At 45.5% G+C, this 12956-nt stretch overlaps 1 protein-coding gene across 1 annotated transcript in view; it reads left to right on the forward strand.

The window, feature by feature from the left end:
- The window catches only part of SHROOM3 (shroom family member 3), a 69246-nt gene that overhangs the window by 48342 nt on the left and 7948 nt on the right, over positions 1 to 12956 (forward strand). The window contains exon 8 of the mRNA XM_008055648.2: positions 1046 to 1196. Within this exon, the coding sequence (XP_008053839.1) occupies positions 1046 to 1196 (151 nt within the window). The remainder of the gene's footprint in view (positions 1 to 1045; positions 1197 to 12956) is intronic.

Below are 12956 nucleotides of genomic sequence, written 5' to 3' on the forward strand. Positions count from 1 at the left end.
GCTGATTTTTTGATTTATTGTAGAGATGAGGTCTCGCTGCCCAGGCGGGTCTCGAACCCGCGGGCTCAGGCAATCCACTCACCTCAGCCTCCCAAAGGCTCAGAATATCAGGCTGAGCCACCGAGCCCGGTTTGGCCCCTACTTTTTAATTAACTGTATTAAGTGTCATTATGTTGCTTACAGGGACAGTCATCAAGCTGGAAACTACTAAAGGTGATTTTTTTTTTTTTGTGGTTCTTTATTCCGTAGTAAAATGATGGGTTAGATGTTAAATCACAAGATTGAATAGTTAATTCTTGGTTCCCTCTCCAAGAGAACCTAACTTACTCCCATTTTATTCAGTGGTTAGGATCTGAACTGTAGTCTTAAAAGCACCTCAATTACAGTAAAACAGAGAACACTAGATATCAAGTCTCTCAGTTCCTGTTCATTTCTTCAGCCTTGAAACACCTCTGTCATATAATCACTGTTAAATTTTACATTTTGTGTTAGTTCACTGTGGGCCAGCTGGCCCCAGATCTCCCAGGCTTACATGTGGTAGCAGGCTTACCAGAGAAGGAAAACTTGTAAGTGTTCAAGCAACAATGTAGTAGACACCAGAAAGAGGATGGGGAACCAAGGGAATGCAGGAAACAACTAACCTGAGCCTGAGGCATGTGCAGCGCTTTGAAAAGACCTCCATGTTGATGAGCCATGACTCTGCTGCCTCTGTCTCAGAAGGAGTGAGTGCCGCTCCCGTAGTCATTGCAGAAGGAGAAACATGGGGAGAGATGGGAGATGTTGACCAGACTGCAGGCAAGACCACTGCCCTGACCCCCCTCCTGCCCCAACACTGCCTTTGGTGGTTTTTTCATCCCGAGTTTGCCTGGCTTCAAGAGCCCTGTACATGATAGTCGCTCATTAGCAAATATTCACTAGTCTGTCCTAGTTTCTGGCAAATAGTTAAGTAGAATTTCCACGCATTTCTGAATGGACAGATGTCTGCTTTGAAACACAGCTTCTGACGTGCTCTGAGCAGCTGTACTTTGTGTCCTTTGTGATCCAGGAGTGAAGACAAGGAAGCGGTGGGCTTGTTGGTCAACTGCCCTGCCTACTACAGTGTGTCTGCTCCCAAGGCTGAACTTCTGAACAAAATCAAAGCTATGCCAGCAGAGATGAATGAGGAAGAGGAGCAGGGGGATGTCAATGAAAAGAAGGTAAATAAAAGGGGATGCCAGGCACAGTGGCTCAAGTCTGTAATCCCGGCACTTTGGGAGGCCAAGGCAGGAGAATTGCTTGAGGTCAGGAATTCAGGACCAGCCTGGGAAACACAGCAATACCTCCTCTCTACAAAAGACAAAAAAGGAAAGAAAAAAAAGCAAAGGGTGCCCTTGTTGTGCTTTTCCCAGAAAGATAGTCAAGGTCCTGTAGTCTGCATGGTCACTGGCCTCATACAGGAGGAGAGGAAGGGGCCTGTCATGTCACCAAGCCTCACTAAACCACGATTAGACTTGGGACTTGCATGGCACTTTAACCAGTTCCCTTCCAGCTCTCCTGCAAGTAGGCAGGGTGGTAAGTCCTGTTGTTTTCGTTTTTGCAGATGACGGAAGTGAAGCTTGGAGGGACTAAGCGCTTCCTAAAAGTTTTTCTAGCTGGGACTAGAACCCAAGTCCCCAGCCTCCTAGTCAAGCTCCAAAAGCCCAGCCCTGCTCCCAGCAGATGCCCGACCAGTGCCTGCTCTCCGTGTAATTTTCATTTCATGTTTCATGGTCAAAAAGAAAACTAGAACATCTAGAATGTTGGCTTAGGGAAGGAGGCCAATTGTCCGATGCCACTTCTGAGAAAAGGCTATGTCAACCTTTACATAGCTTCCAGCTCTGCAGTACTTCAGGGACGAGCCTGGAAGCACAGGCCTGGGATTCAGTAGCTAGCATTTGATACTCCCACAGGAACTTCAAATGTTAGGCGTTTTAGAATGGCCGTGCTGCTGCTGCTGTCTTCCCACACATCCTGGAGGGTAAAGCCAGCTGTGTCTGCAGGGGGAAAGCTCTCGCCATTCCGCTCCCCCACAGCTCAGGGGCCACTTTCCACATGGTCGCAGCTCTCCTGCGCGCAGGTTGCAGAGGCGAAGCTTGCTGGCTTCCTGCTGAGCTGGAATGGAAGTGGTTGTCGGTGGCACTGACTCCAGGAGAAACATGCTGCAGTGATTCTGCCTCATGTATTCTGAAGTGTGGGTCCCAGGCCTTCTTGCTGGTCTGTAGACCCTGGGAGCAGGGAAGAATGGGACCAGAGGGAGTTTACGAGCACAGGTCTAAAATCTAAAAATCTTCTGACTCACAGCTAACACGCTCACGCAGCCATGGCAGCGACAGGCTCCCTCCCAGCCCAGGGTTTTCCCATTTATGTCCCTACACCATTCTGCACCCCAGGTATACCCTACCTCAGTGTTGCTGAGTGCCCCACTTAATGGGTCCTCTGGAGGTAAGACCACAGTCTGTACTTACCTACTTATCGCAAAGAGACAGCTGTCTATATGCCATATGGGGTTGCCATGGCTTTTCTTTTTTTTTTTTTTTTAGTTGGAGTCTCACTCGATCACCCAGGCTGGAGTGCAGTGGCATGCTCACAGCCACCCCAGCATTGACTTGCTGGGCTCCAGCAATCCTTCCACCTCAGCCTTTCAAGTAGCTGGAACTACAGGTGTGCGCTACCACGCCTAGCTAATTTTTTATTTATTATGGAGACTAGGTCTCACCACATTGTCCAGGCTGGTCATGAACCCGTGGGCTCAGGCAATCTTCTTGCCTTGGCCTCCCAAAGTGCTGGGATTACAGGCTTGAGCCACCACACCCAGCCTTTTTTTTTTTTTTAAGTTGTTGTCTCACTCTATCACCCGGGTTGGAGTGCGGTGGCACACTCCCAGTCACCGCAGCCTTGACCTGCCTGGCTTAAGTGATCCTTCCACTTCAGCCTTCCGAGTAGCTGGAACTACGGGCATGCACTGCCACACCCAGCTAGCTTGTTGATTTTTTTGTAGAGATGAGGTCTCGCTGTGTTGCCCAGGTTGTTCTCGAACTCCTGGGCTCAGGTAATCCTCTCACCTCAGCCTCCCAAGGTGCTGGGATTAAAGGTGTGGGCCGCCACGACTGGACCCTGCCATGGCATCTTCACGGATGAGTGTGACAGATCACTCATTGCTCTTTCTCCCCCAGCTTGGTTTTAATTTTTAACTGTTTTTTTTTAAATCACTTTATTTTTGCCCTCTCACTCTAAGCATCAGATGTCAAAGGTATTTTTAGACCGAGAATCTGAAGGAGTAGAGGATTAGTTCATCCTCACAGGAAATAACAGCAAGGCCCCCAGGTGTGAGCTGTGTGTTTTTTTTTTTAAACATAGTGCTATATTATCATCTTTATTTACACAAAACTCCTCTGACATCTGTACTGCCACATTTTATGCTGACATTATCAGAATTAGAGAACATAAGTGCGGGGGCGACACTGCTAATGGTTGGTAAAGTCAAATTGAGCCTTAAGTCTGTGACCCCAAGTCTGCTGAACGCAGCTCCCTTGGCAACTGCCTCTAAACCTGGTTGCCCAGGAATGGAACTGAAACAGAGATTCTTTGGGTATAACTAAGCCAGAGCTACAGATTGAAATTAAAACCAGTTAAAATCAATTTTAAACCAAAGATACGAGAACAACAGAGTCAGTGCCGTGGGGCCTGAGGAGTCTCAGGTAATCTATAGTGACTTTATGTGGAGTGACAGGCTGCTTGGAAGCAAAAGCCCACCCACAGAAGCCAAAATGGGGATGGGGGGAGAGGAAGTCATGTGACACAGCCGCATCCATCAAGACCTGGCACTTAGCGTGTGCTTGGTAGATGTTTGTTGAATGAATATGTAAAGTGCTATTAGTAAAATCTCAGGTTGGATTTTGCGATTTAACTGAAGAAAACTGTTCAGTACCAGTGTGGAAAGATCATCGTGGTAGCAGCTACAGCCCTGCTACCCTGAGTGTCCCTACTCGTGTCTGATCTCAGAAGCTGCCCAGGGTTGGTGCCAGCAGGTTCTGGTTAGTAATTAGATGGGAGGTCATAGGCCTAAAACCCAGGGGGCAGAAAAAATCTGGGTTTGAATAAAGTTAAGCAAGTGCCTTGACTCTTCTCGACCACTTTTTCTTTATAAAATAGAAATGACGATGATGGCTGTGGGTCAGATTAACTAGTGTATAGTAACACGCTTTTTCAGTGGTAAGGTACAAGGCAGTATGATTGTCATAATTTATTTCACTACAACGTCATGACTCTTCTGACAGGCATATGGACTATATGCTAGGGAACCCCAGAGAAAGAGCCCCATGAGGGTAGAGTCAGGGAAGGCTTACAGGAGGAAGTGGAGTGAGTCAAGACAGGAGGAAAAGGGACATTTAAGACAAAAGAAAAAGAATGCGGAATCCTCCAAGTTATGAAAGCATAGAGAGGGCATGTGCAAAGAAAAGAAGAAAGCCCCGAGTAGTTGAAATTTTGGACTGTAAAAAAGGCTCATGATTAAATAAAAAATTACCAAATTTAGAAAATAAAGGAAGGCCATGAATGGTGGGTGGCGCCCAAGACTGGAAGGCACAGGGGTCAGAAGGTCATGAGGTCATGTGGGTATTGTGTGAAACACTGACATGTGGATTTCATCATGTGGCAACAGAGAGCCCTTTGAGATTGTTGAGTTTATAAATGTATACTAGAATTTTCATCGGTGTCACTTCTTTTTTAGATTTGAATATATAATTTATTTAGAAAGTAAGTGAGAGAGAGAGAAAGGAGTCATTTCTCCAACGTAGGAGAGGGTGCCAGGAAACATGGCTGTCACCACAGCTCAAAGATCACGTGACCACACCAGAGTCTAGTAAAGCAATGACCCGGTGTCCCATTTACCTGTCTGATTTGGAAACCAAAAATATATGTTTCAAATAATGATTATGATGAAAGCACCTGTTAATATACTCAGCATAAAGCTGAAAATGCAGTCTTCTTCCTGATAAACAACAAGCTTTTCTAATGACGGTTTTAAAAAATGATGTGGTCAGTATTCATTTCCCAAGAGTGTTCTGAGGCAGAGAGCAGCCTTTTGCATAGTAATTTGTTATCTAAAACTTAAAGTTAGTAACCTAAAATGAATTTGTAGGCATGAAATTAAGAGTCAGTGGAAACCAGACTCTTGGATTATTAATAAGTATTTTTAAAACCGAAAATAGTATTTTAAATGAGTTCTACTTTATTTGATTCACTTTCTTCTCTTTTCTATTTTTCTTTTTGTTTTTTTGTTTTTTTTTGTGTGTGTGCAGTCTCACTTGTTCTCCCAGGCTGGAGGGCAGTGGCAGGCTCACAGCCACCGCAGCCTGCCTGCTGGGCTCAGACGATCCTTTCGCCTCAGCCTTTCAGGTAGCTGGAACCACAGGTACATGCCACCACACCCGGCTAATTTTTTGATTTTTTTGTAGAGATGAGGTCTCACCAAGTTGCCTAGTCTGGTCTTAAACCCCTGGACTCAGGCAGTCTTCTCGCCTCCACCTCCCAAAGTGCTGGGATTATAGCACTTAGCTATTTTATATATTTTCTACTTGTGTATGCTAGGTGATGAATAATACCCCAAGTAAATATAAGTATCACTTAAAAGATGAAAGACTCAGCTGGGTTCGGTGGCTCAGCCTGTAATCCTGTGCCTTTGGGAGGCTGAGGTGAGTGAATTGCCTGAGCCCGCGGGTTCGAGACTCGCCTGGGCAGCGAGACCTCATCTCTACAATAAATCAAAAAATCAGCCGGGTGTGGTAGCGCGTACCTGTAATTCCAGCTACTTGGAAGGCTAAGGTGGAAGGATCTCCGGAGCCCAGCAGGTCGAGGCTGCGGTGGCTGGGAGCGGCCACTGCACTCCAGTCTGGGCGACTGAGTGAGACTCCAACTCAGAAGAAAAAAAAAAAAAGATGAAAGACTCTCGTCTGACTTCTGACATGCATAAAACTAAAGACAGTTTTGTCTCTAGAGCACCCACTCTTTGGCTAAATTTACCTTGTATCCAGCAGAACTCTACTTAAACAGATCACATGATTCCCTCTTATGAAGGCCAAAGGGTTTGGCTTCATAGCCTTGAGGAATATTCCAAAAGCCAGACGGACTTGTTCCTCTCTGGTTGGCTTTCTTCGGCTGCTATTGCTGTTGCTCGTCCTTCCAAAGTTCCAGGTCTCCTCTGGTCTTTGTTCCTTTCAGCCTGAGAACCTTCCTTTAGTATTTAAAAAAAAAAAAAAAAAAACAGGTCTGAGCCGGGCTTGGTGGCTCAGTCTGTAGTCCCGCGCCTTTGGGAGGCTGAGATGAGTGGACTGCCTGAGCCCGCAGGCTCGAGACCCGCCTGGGCAACTTGGTGAGACCTCATCTCTACAATAAATCAAAAATTAGCTGGGCGTGGTAGCGCGTGCCTGTAGTTCCAGCTACTTGGAAGGCTGGGGTGGCAGGGTCACCGGTGCCCAGCAGGTTGCGGCGGCTGCAGTGGCCAGGAGCGACCACTGCATTCCAGTCTGGGCGACAGAGTGAGACTCCAACTCAAAAAAAAAAAAACAGGTCTGGTGACAGGTTCTTTTCGTTTTTCTTCACCCAAGACTGTCTTCATCCCACTATCTGTTCCTGAAGGATTTTCACTGAGTATGCAGTTCTGGGTTCTTTTCTTTCAGTACTTGGAAAATGTGGTTCTGCTTTCTTCTGGCTTCCATGGTTCCTGATGAGAAACGCACAATCACTTAAATGCTTCTGCCTTATGCATGCAGTGCGTTGTTTTTCTCTGGCTACGCTTTTTAATTTTTAGCTGTTGGATTATGGTGTGTGTGGACCTGGTTTTCTTTAAGTTTCTCCTGCTTAAAATTTACTGAGTTTCTTGATTCTGTACATTTATGTCTTTCACCACATTCTGGAAGTTTTCAGCCATGATATCTCCAAATTTTCTGTATGCATTTCCCTTTCTTTCTCCTTTTCCATCAGAACTCCAGTGATGCAGTATTACGGTGGCTGTGCATAGTGCCTCACACGTCCCTGAGGCTCTGTTTATTTTGTCAGAAATCTGCTTTCCTTCAGTTCTTCAGATTGGATGGTTTCTGTTAGGTTGTTTTCAGGGTCAATGACTTTCCTGTCTCTATTCTGTCAGTGATTTTTTTTTTTTAATTTCAAATATTGTAGTTTTCAGTTCTGAAATTTCCATTTGGTTGTTTTTTCATAGTTTCTGTTTCTTTGCTGAGAACATCTGCCTTTTCAAAGTTGCTTTAAAGACTTTGGTCATCCCATTATGTGGGTTAGCTCAGTGTCAGCATCTGTTGATTGCCTTTTTCCCTGAGAACTGGTCACCCTTTTACTGGCTCTTTGTATATTGGGTAATTTTGTAGTATGCTCTGAACATTGGGGATATTATGCTATGAGATTCTGGACACTGTTAAAATCTCCTAGAGAATGTTGATTTGTTTTTGCTTATGCTTTTGTTTTAGGAAACAGGCAACCTAGTTAGGTTCAGACCACACATTCTATGTCCCCCTTGGGTGGTAGTTCCAGTGTCAGTTTTCTTCAGAGCCTTTACTGTGTTGTGCCAGCCTGCCCCACAAGTGTTATTCTGGGACCTGAGCGTTGTTTCTTTCATAGCTCAGTTCTCAAAGCTTTGGCTGTGTGCCATGGGTCTGGCCCACACGTGCAGCTTGAAGGCAAGCCTAGGGCTTGTGTCAACTCCTGCAAAGAATTAGGGCACCTTCTTTCCCTGCTCTCTCCTACCCTGTATTGTCCCCATACTCTGGCTCCCAGGGACCCCTTCTCCTAGGCCTCTAGTAGGAAAGACAGGCTCTCATAGAGCAGGAGCACCCTCTGCTGCTGTGCAGTTCTGCATGACCAGGACCACCCTGGTTGGAAAAGAAGAAGAACGGCCATCCCTCACACTGTGGGTCACAGGGTCCCTCTCCCCAGTTCCTCTGACAAGAAGGATGCGTTTTCTCTTGGGGTTTCAAGCCCCTGTGCCACCACTGTACAGTCAGCTCTGAGCAAAGTTGCCTGTGGGACAGGGCTGGGAGAGAAGGAAGATGACCACAGAGAGAAGGTGAGAGAAGAACAGACTTATGCCACACAGTGGCTTAAAGAACCCCCGCCTCGTCCTCTGGCTTAAAGGTGGGGTTTCTCAGAGTTCGTGCTGCTGTGTTCTCTGAGCATCTCTGAGCTATCCTTGGGGTGGAGCTAGAACATGAAAGAGGGGAGAAAACACACAAAGCTCACCCCATTGTGGGTACACTTCGGGCCTGGCTGCCCCCCTGGTCACTGCTGGGACTAACTCTTCACAGTCTTCTTCAGGATTCAGGAGAGAGGCTATGGTGGGCTTGTGCCATCATGGCCAACCCCAGAACTCTCCTCACTCCAGGGTTAATCACAGGCAGAGAGCCGTGGAAGACTTGGTTTGAGAGACATCTCTCTGGCAGCTGGTGTGGAATAAGATGGGAGGAAGATCGTTGGGGGCATGTGGGATTCTCACAGTCACCAAGGAAAGTGATGACACAAGTCTCAGGCACCGCAGAAGGAGCAGTGAGAAACAGCTACTGAAAAAGAAGTAGAATGGGCAAAACTTGCTGATGTATGAGGTGTGGAAGATGGAAGAGAGGAAGAGTAAGGATGACTGCCACGCTTCAGGTCTCGGTGATTGTCACAACTCAGACAGGGAAAGGGGGAGACCATTCTGGGGAGGGGAGATGGTGTATTCAGTTGACTCAAGATCCCCATAACTGGAACCAAGTGACCATACTAAGTAGCTAGCATGCCTTTCTGGTCACAAGGCTTCCCAAGAGGGAAAGATAAGGAACTGTCCTCATAGATGTCTGAAGTGGCTGCCAGGTGCCCATGATCGTTCTGCTTTAATGGGGTTACACAACACAGGATGGAGGTTTGACCCAGTTGTTGTCACTGTGACTCAACTGTACTGTGACTTAACTGCCCTGGCTCATTTGGGGTGAAATTCAGCTAAACAATACAGTTGTGTAGTGCTGCTTGGACCCTCCCATTTAAAACCAAAGAGAAAGAAACGACAACAGAACCTATATGGGAGAAATGCTTGTGCTGAGTCCTCGATTTCACAAGCAGAAGCTGAATTCCACTCTGTTCCCAAACCCCAGGCACTTGGCTGCGCTGAATTGCTCTTGTCAACAGAGGCCAGCTGTGTTTGTCGCAAGGCCATTGGCAAAACTGTCAGCATGAGTCCTCTGAGCAGAAGGCAGCTTTGTTGTGTGGGGGGGAGTTGAGTATTCCCCTAGAGATGGCTACCTAGGGTGGGTGGTGGTGTTCTTCAGATTGTCACCTAACCTTATGATAGCTCAAAAAAATACGAATCCAAAGGTGCATAATACTTTTGTTTTCCAAAGTGCTTGCATCAGCCTTATTTCATTTGAGCCTGATAACATACTTGTGAGCTATTTTGCTTTAGTGATTACTGTCTGAAGCCAGGTGATCTGCATTTAGGCCTGACTCTGCCACTTAACCAACTGTACGGACTTGGGCAAGTTAAATAACCTCTACCTGCCTCACTTTCCTCATCAGTAAAATTGGAACAATAATAGTTCCTATTTCATCGGGTTATAAGTAGTAACTGAATAGTAAAACACATAAGTAGTGCCTGACACGGAGAAAGAGCTCAACAATTAAACCTTGTTACTGATTTTTGGTTTTAAGCAGGGATCGTTACCCCTTTGCTGTAGATAACTGAGACAAAGGAGGTCAAGTGACTTACCTGATGGTGAATTTTATGTCAGAGCCTCTTGACTCTGTCCAGTGTTCATCCTGCCACAGTCAGGAAGTGGGGAAGAGCACAGCAGGCTGTTTCTGTGTGCAGATGGTGAAGTGGGAGGGAGGGTCTGTAAAACTATGTTCAGAGAAAGAATCCTTATAAATAGCATCTCACGCAGGATGAGCTCATGATGTATGCCAGATGAGGAGTTAAGTGGATACATGTTAGTGATTTTACTAATTAAGTGGCTTCTGAGAGACTAGTGAGCTATTTAAAACAAAAACAAACACACCTCTTCTTCTTCCCCCAGTGAATTCTACTGATAGAAACTGGTGGTTTTCTTGGATGAGATCTGCCTGGCAAACAAATGACTATTTAGTACAGCCAACTTTCCTTGTTGCCTTCAGTTACTTAAATCCCCCTTCACTACATTTTTAAACTCAAATTTCCATATTTTAAGCTTCATGGAGTTAAAAAAAATTCAGATACCATCCAAACAGGTAATATTCAGCCAGGAGAGACTGATTGTCTATCAGTAATATAGGTCCCAGCATAGATGGCTGAGCTGTGAGATGTCACATGACAGCCCAGCAGACAGCTTTCAGAACTCAGAATGCACTCAGTGTACATCAGTTTTTCCTGGGAAACCTCTCTGTGGCAGTACGGGCATGTTCATCTTATGCTGTTCTTATAGCATGCAGCCTGGTATACACACTGTGCTCTTGTGACAGATGTATTTATGGTTCTGCCCAGCACTGCTGTCTCTGAAAACCAAAACAGGGTCTGGAAGGAAAGACTGAGCACAGGAAGCTGTTGTGCCTGATTCCTAATGGCTATCCAGCCGTGTTGAGGCCTTTTAGACGCTTCCTATATCATGCTCACCCCTGGGCTGTCCCCTCGGCACTGCTGATCTGCTTAGGAGCTGAGTTTAGCAGAAACTCAGAAGAATTCTCTGTCCTTACCACTCACTCCACATGTGAGGGTAAACAAGCCATTTACTCTTGCTGGTTTCTGCTCATTTGTAAATTGATAAGCATCATATAAGTCCCTTAAAACACCAGCCTCTAAGAGCAGTAGTGAGCAGTTTCTTTTTTGTCTATACTTGCTATTTATTTAGACTTCTTGTTTGGAACAAAAAACAAAGAATTCACAAATCCCAACTAGTCACATGAAGTGAAACATCAGCTTTCAGCTTCCAAATAATTAAGCAGATGGCGGCAGAAGACCTGTCAGTTGCTTCTTTCTTCTTGGAGAAGTTGGCAGGATAACCGCAATCCCAGGGCTTCTCTATTGAAGCAGAGAGATGGGATTTTAAAAAGTAACCCTTTCCATCCCAAGTCATGGAGGTAATACGTAGTGGGAGAGATGTCCATGTTTCAGAAACAGGGCCAGCGGCTGGGTGAAAGCCACAGGACCACCACTCCAGGAGGTGACACAGGGACTCTTGCCAAGTCCTGAGTTCAGAATTGTGTTTTTGAGATGAATATAGAAGCATCTAAAGGTCAAGGAAAACATTCTTCTCTGCCTCAGAGACTCGCACAGCCCCACAGATGACTTGACCTCCCAGGGCTGGCCTGCCCCAGGCCTCACTCTGCCGGCAAAGACCACCATCACTCCTCAAAGACATCAGTTACAACTTTTCACCAGAGCGCTTTGGTTCCTTCCAGAAATGGTGACCTACAACATTAGTTTCAAAAGTCATCATATTTAATGGGAATAGTGAAAAACGTGAGGCTACTCCCTTTTTTTTCACTATTTAATTTTTTAAGCATTTTTAAAAATTTTTATTTCTCAAGACATAAGGTTGAAATGGATATCAAAAATTTGAATGAGCCGAAGACCTTTGCCTGAGGGTGGGATGGGAAGAATGTTTTTGCTCAGTTAACTCCCTCTTTGGATTTGGTGTAACCTGGTTTTCTTAAAGTATTGTCTGGTAACATCTAGAGTGACAAGCCTAGGAAATGTACCCTATGCAGTTAAAAAAAACTCCCTGGCTAACTCCACATAGATGTCAGTCTCTCTTATTATCTATCTGAAAAATAGAAATAATGAAATTTGACTTCTCATGATCTGGTCCAGCAGGAATACTGGGAGATGTAATAGCGTGCAGTGTTGATCTCTGCTCTTCTCATATAAATTGATATCACAATGGAAGATGGCCACATCCTGCTAGGCATTTTTCTGGAGGTACCTGGCATGTTATCTCACAGGCAGAGACCATAGCTGCCAGCCAGAATTGCTTTTTTGAACAGTGATACCGTTTTCCAGGAAAAGATAAGGAAAATTAAATGATTAACACTAAACAATACACCCACCTGCATTTTTCTGGGTTCAGACTCTTCCGTTGAGGAGTAATATGCTTATACACTATACATTTTTTTCCATTACTGAAATGGTCTTTTGTGTTGACTTCATCTTCATTGAACAGCTTGAGGAAAGCCAACAATTATAACCCCCAATGAGATCATGCGGCAGATTGAATTTTTTAGCCAACTGCAGCCTCAGGAATTAGGCAGGTTGAGAAGACAACGAGATGGCACCCTTAAAGCCAGCACCTGGGCATTTCAGGGACAGTCTGAACCTTGCTGACATTTCTGTACCTCTGATGGTTCAACTCCATGATGGGCAGACCGTGAAATAGAAATATTTTCTGACAGCAGTTGTGATTGTGTTCCTCATGGAACCTCTCTGGTGACGACGATGATGAAACAGTACAAAAAGTTGTTGGTTCCCTTCAGTTCCTTTAGAATGAAGTTATAGTCCACTATAGAGGTTATGGCCATTATCTTTTTACATTTTATTTTAGAGTTGAGTTGTGGGGTATGTGTGAGGACTTACTACATAAATAAATTGCATGCAGGTGAGGTTTGGGCTCCTATTAGGCCCTCTCTCCCTCTGATAGTGGGGCTGGTACCCAGCGTGTGGCTATGGGCCCCTTATCCCTCCTCCCTTCTTCCCTTAGCAGGGTCCAGAATCTGCTGATCCCACCCTGTGCTCATGTGACCAGTGGTGAGAACATGTGGTATTCACTTCTTTGGTTCTGTAATAGTTCACTTAGAATGACGGTCTCGGCTGAGGTGAGTAGATTGCCTGAGCTCACAGGTTTGAGACCCGCCTGGGCAACTTGGCAAGACCCCACCTCTACAATAAATCAAAAAAATTAGCCGGGCGTGGTAGTGCACGCCTGTAATTCCAG

Source organism: Carlito syrichta, unplaced genomic scaffold (assembly GCF_000164805.1).
Source record: "Carlito syrichta isolate Samal-C Ts95f unplaced genomic scaffold, Tarsius_syrichta-2.0.1 Scaffold82255, whole genome shotgun sequence".
Lineage (NCBI taxonomy): Eukaryota > Metazoa > Chordata > Mammalia > Primates > Tarsiidae > Carlito > Carlito syrichta.